The following is a 5,753-nucleotide window of genomic DNA, read 5'->3' on the forward strand; positions in this document are numbered from 1 at the left end:
ATATCTTAATTTCAATATAATTAAATTTTACCAATAGTTACAATTTAATCACTATGGTTGCGTTTGGAAACGATGCAAATAAATGTGAATGCAAATATATAAAGTGTAAAACGATTTATATAAATTGTAAAATTGGGTTAATTTTACACAGACAAATTCACCTTCTTACCAAATAGAATTTTAGCCGTAATTGTCCTAATGATTGTAAACATAAATTCCAATAAAACATATGCTTTCTTCTTTTTTTCTTTTTTATCAAAAGCCCAATTAAATGCAAATTTACTTTTTTTTTATTATTATACTTTTACATTTTATTATCCATATAAATATGCATTCATCTGTCATTTGTTAATGTATAAATATGCATTAATCTATCAAAAGCCCAATTGAATTTGCACTCCATTTGCATTATTTCCAAAGACAGTCTATAAGGTATTTTAATAAAATGCAACCTAATAAATCTGTAATATTAGAGGGTGTTCTACTCATACTTTTACAAATTAAAATAAAATATACAACACTTTTTTGCTTCGAATCCTAGTCGACTCGTGTACTGTCATGTAAATCTACTGAACTTTTTTGTTTATTCACGTACTTTGACGTTTCATAAAGCAACATGTCTAGCTGGACACGTGACGTGGCATATCCATAACAACGCTGCAAATGAGATCGCCTCATATCCGTTGTTGATAAAAAACGTCACGCTCCACTCACTCCACGTCTCCACCCACCTATCATCAGGACAGGAAGATGGATAAATCAAATACATAGAAGGTAGAAAGTCAGAAACCAACAAAACAAAACATGAACGACCGTCCAGAGAAGTTACAGTGGAAAATTTAAAAAGACGACGAGACGAAAACATCGAAGAGAAGTGAGTAAAAAGCCAAGGCTTCTCCCTCCGTCACTCATCTCAAAACCCCTCTCTCTCTCTCTCTCTCTCTCTCTCTCTCTCTCTCGTCTGTTCTACTCACTCACTAGCTCTCACTCTACTCCCTCACTACCAACCCCCTTTCCCTTTCTTCCTTGCTTGAGTCGACAAAATAGGGGATCAAAATGCAGTTCCTTCTTCTTCTTCTTCTTCTTCCCGTTCTCTTCTATCCCCTTGACAACCAATACGTCGCCGGAAAACCGGTTTGTATTTCGGAAAACCGCGCTTTACTCTCCTTGAAAACAGCCATTTCGGATGATCCCCAGGGTTTCCTCCAGAACTGGAATCTCTCTACCAGCCACTGCACATGGACTGGCGTCTCCTGCGACTCTCTCAACCGAGTCGTTTCTCTCGACCTCTCCAATATGAACATCTCCGGCATTTTATCACCTGACGTCGGCCAGCTCCGCAACCTTGTCAACCTCACCGTTGCCGCTAACCTCATTTATGGTCCCATCCCACCTGGCATCTCTTATATCTCCGGTCTCCGACTATTGAACCTCTCCAATAATGTTTTCAACGGTACCTTCCCTTCCCAGCTGTCGCGTCTCAAGTACTTGGAAGTTCTTGATTTGTATAACAATAACATGACCGGAGATTTACCGGTTGAGGTGTCGGATATGCCCAATCTTCGTCATCTCCACCTTGGCGGCAACTTTTTCTCCGGTAGAATTCCACCGGAGTACGGACGCTGGGAGTTTCTTGAGTATATGGCGCTTTCCGGTAATGAGCTTACTGGTCCTATACCGCCCACGATCGGCAACTTAACCAAGCTTCAGCAGCTCTACCTTGGATATTACAATACCTATGAAAGTGGTATCCCAGCGGAAATGGGAAACATGACGGAACTAGTTCGATTGGATATGGCTAACTGCGGATTATCCGGTGAGATTCCTCATGAACTCGGTAAGCTTCAGAAGTTGGACACATTGTTTCTTCAGGTCAATGGGCTTTCTGGAGAGCTTACTCCGGAGTTGGGGCAGCTGAAGAGCTTGAAATCAATGGATCTCTCGAACAACATGCTTTCCGGCGAGTTTCCAGAAACATTTTCCGAGCTCAAGAACCTGACGCTGTTGAATCTTTTCAGGAACAAGTTACACGGTGCTATTCCCGACTTCATCGGCGATTTGCCGGAACTAGAGGTTTTACAGCTTTGGGAGAATAATTTCACCGGAAGTATCCCTCAAGGGCTTGGAAAGAATGGGAGGCTTCAGTTCCTAGATCTGTCGTCCAACAAGCTCACTGGAAATCTCCCGCCTGATCTGTGTTTCGGAAATCGGCTGCAGACACTGATCGCTTTGGGTAACTTTTTGTTCGGTCCAATTCCGGAATCGCTGGGAAGATGCGAATCACTGAGCCGGATTCGGATGGGAGAGAACTTTCTTAATGGTACCATACCTAAGGGGCTTTTTGGCCTCCCCATGCTCGTTCAAGTAGAATTTCAAGATAACTATCTCGTTGGAGGTTTTCCGGAAACTGATTCAGTCGCCGAGAATCTCGGGCAGATCAGCCTCTCGAACAACCAGCTCATGGGATCTCTTCCACGGTCCATTGGAAACTTTTCTGGCGTGCAAAAGCTCCTCCTTGATGGGAATTTTTTCTCCGGTAGCATTCCGGCAGAGATAGGAAGGTTGCAGCAACTATCCAAGATGGATTTTAGCAACAACAGATTCTCCGGCTCAATTGCCCCAGAGATCAGCCAATGCAAGCTGCTTACTTTCGTCGATCTCAGCAGGAACGAGTTGTCTGGTGAGATTCCACCAGAGATCACGGGTATGCGAATCCTGAATTACCTGAATTTATCGAGGAATCATCTTGTGGGGAGCATCCCTGCGTCTATCTCTACTATGCAGAGCTTGACTTCTGTTGATTTCTCCTACAACAACCTCTCTGGTTTGGTTCCTGGAACAGGCCAGTTCAGTTACTTCAATTCGACGTCCTTCGTTGGCAACCCTGATCTCTGCGGCCCATACTTGGGGCCTTGCAGGTTTGGGGTTGCCAACGGTACCCACCAAGGCCACGTTAAAGGTCCGCTCTCTTCTTCGTTAAAGCTCCTTCTTGTAATTGGTCTGCTTGTCTGTTCTATTGCATTTGCCATTGCTGCCATTATCAAAGCTCGATCCCTGAAGAAAGCGAGCGAGGCCCGTTCCTGGAAATTAACTGCCTTCCAGAGGTTGGATTTCACCTGTGACGATGTGTTGGATTGCTTGAAAGAAGATAACATTATAGGGAAAGGAGGTGCTGGTATTGTTTACAAGGGTGTTATGCCTAATGGTGACCAGGTTGCCGTCAAACGGCTTCCAGCAATGAGCCGAGGATCATCTCATGATCACGGGTTTAATGCAGAGATACAGACTTTGGGGAGGATTCGGCACCGGCACATTGTGAGGTTATTGGGGTTCTGTTCCAACCATGAGACGAACCTTCTTGTTTACGAGTACATGCCTAATGGGAGCTTGGGTGAAGTTCTCCATGGCAAGAAGGGTGGCCACTTGCATTGGGACACACGATATAAGATTGCTGTGGAGGCTGCCAAGGGACTCTGTTACCTGCACCATGACTGCTCCCCATTGATTCTCCACCGTGATGTGAAATCGAACAATATCCTTCTCGATTCCAACTTTGAAGCTCACGTTGCAGATTTTGGTCTCGCCAAATTTCTGCAAGACTCGGGCACCTCAGAGTGCATGTCGGCTATTGCTGGTTCCTACGGTTATATTGCACCAGGTAAAAAATTTGCCAATTCCATCCAGCATCATATTCTCATAAGAATTGCTAAATATTTAACACCCTTTCAGAATTCTAACTTCCTGTTAGCCAGGAGATATAAGAAGAAGAGAACAGGACTTCCAGAACTGATTTTTGAGTTCAATTAACGCGTTAAAGATTTTATAATAAATTCCTTGAGATTGGAGTGTTTTTTTTTTTTTTTCTTACGCCATCTAATAATTATGAATCATATAATTTATTGGGGAGTTTGGGTTCAATCGCTTCAATATCATTTTTAAATTTAAATAGAAGTAAATGACAGTTAATTATTTCCATTTTGATTATGCTTCAAAAGTTCAGAAGTAATCTGTTTACTCCAATTGATTGTGGTTTGCAGAGTATGCCTACACCCTGAAGGTGGATGAGAAGAGTGATGTTTATAGCTTTGGTGTGGTTCTTTTAGAATTGGTGAGTGGCAGAAAACCTGTTGGCGAGTTTGGGGATGGAGTGGACATAGTCCAGTGGGTTCGGAAGATGACGGATTCAAACAAGGAGGGAGTGCTAAAGATTCTTGATCCAAGACTGCCTTCTGTTCCTCTCCATGAGGTGATGCATGTATTCTATGTAGCAATGCTGTGTGTGGAAGAACAAGCTGTCGAGCGCCCTACAATGCGGGAAGTTGTTCAGATCCTCACAGAGCTTCCAAAGCCACCCAACTCCAAACAGGGTGACTCAACGATAACGACGATGGAATCTTCGCCATCATTGGCAGCTGCTACCGCTGGAGAGGAACAGAACTCGACAACTATTAGAGAAACAAAAGAGCAGCAGCAGCAGCAACAACCAGCAGCAGCAGCAGCAGCACAATTACCACCTCCAGATCTCCTTAGCATATGAGATGGGTTGGTGTCTTGTTGTTCTCTTCCATGAACTGGGTTGGCTTTTGTTTTTATTAAGCGTTCTTTTGGGGGGGTTCATTTTCTTGTTTCTCCAACTCCAAGATGGTAAATGAATGGTTAAGTTTTGTTCTGTACAGTAGAATTTGGTAGGTCTTGTTATATTGTTCTTGGGTGTTCATTATGTGGTAGTGACGTTACTGCAAAGTGACAATGTTGTTGATGTTACCGTGCGAACACCGAACTAGGCCAGTTCCCTGAAAGAGAGTCAAGGTCGGTTATGACTTGTGAGAGATCAGGGAGGTTGAGTGTGGGAGGTTATAGAAATTTGTGTGGCAATATTTTATATTGTATAGGATGGAGATGTTACCCAGAAACAAAAACAAAGGATGGAGATAGGAGAGGGAGCTGCTCAGCTATGCAAAAGCTCAGACCACCCCCTTGGGAGCTCAGAAGCTTTCAATTACCGAGACCGGTGGTGGGGCTTTTGAGTTCTGTGCGATATATACTCTGAGCGAGAGAGAGAGAGAGAGAGAGAGAGAGAGGGAGGGAGGTGTTTCTTTTGGAGTGATGGAGTCCAAAATGTCTGAGAGAGGTAGCTTTAATGGAGCTTCCCTCGTTTGTTTAATTATTACGCAAATGGGCTTGTTGCAAGTTCCAACTTCCCAAGCAGAGAGTAGAGAGAATCAAGAGAGGGGAAGTAGTTGTGGGTCCCGTCAATAAGAAGCCAAGGACTCTGTTTACTTGTATGAATGATGTCTCTGTCTCACTCTCACGTACCTGCATCGCCAGGACAGTGCATGCGGCAAGTGTGGGACCTACAAATTGGTCCCATTGAATTGGATTATTTACCACCTGTTCTCTCGGAAATCACATATGCGCCCCCACAGCATATCCCAGCCGTGTATTGGGAATATCTCTCAATCTGCAGATGGTCGTACTTATATTTTGGCCAATGGCTTTGCTGTGTGGATGAACAATGTTACCAAGTATGGTTTAATCACACATGGATTCATGTCTCTCTACCTACTAACATAATTAGGACAGTGGATAAGTATAGGACCCTTAATGGAAAATAATAAAATACTTGTCGACCTGTTCTGCTGACGTGGCTGTTATTTTTTCAATTCTAATTCTAATGGTGTGACCTCTGTGGAGTTGTGGGTGTTTGGTCATTCTTTCCGTGCCCTTCAACCTCAACATTAATGGTGTTATCT

General features: G+C 43.4%; 1 protein-coding gene across 1 annotated transcript; it reads left to right on the plus strand.

Moving 5' to 3' along the window:
• Nucleotides 1-825: 825 nt before the first annotated feature.
• On the plus strand, nucleotides 826-4,675 carry LOC148851279 (uncharacterized). The gene is made up of 2 exons (XM_088946525.1): nucleotides 826-3,658; nucleotides 4,038-4,675. The coding sequence occupies exons 1-2, from the start codon at nucleotides 1,057-1,059 to the stop codon at nucleotides 4,535-4,537; spliced, it is 3,102 nt and encodes a 1,033-aa protein (XP_088802651.1). The 5' UTR covers nucleotides 826-1,056; the 3' UTR covers nucleotides 4,538-4,675.
• Nucleotides 4,676-5,753: the final 1,078 nt, after the last annotated feature.

Source organism: Nelumbo lutea, chromosome 5 (genome assembly GCF_056320005.1).
Source record: "Nelumbo lutea isolate HS-2025 chromosome 5, American lotus-T2T, whole genome shotgun sequence".
NCBI lineage: Eukaryota > Viridiplantae > Streptophyta > Magnoliopsida > Proteales > Nelumbonaceae > Nelumbo > Nelumbo lutea.

Bases quoted from the DNA above. Each gene is read 5' to 3' on its own strand.
- LOC148851279 (XM_088946525.1), top strand. From the start codon at position 1,057: ATGCAGTTCCTTCTTCTTCTTCTTCTTCTTCCCGTTCTCTTCTATCCC. The intron at 3,659-4,037 runs GTAAAAAATTTG...TGTGGTTTGCAG, and splicing joins CTACGGTTATATTGCACCAG to AGTATGCCTACACCCTGAAG.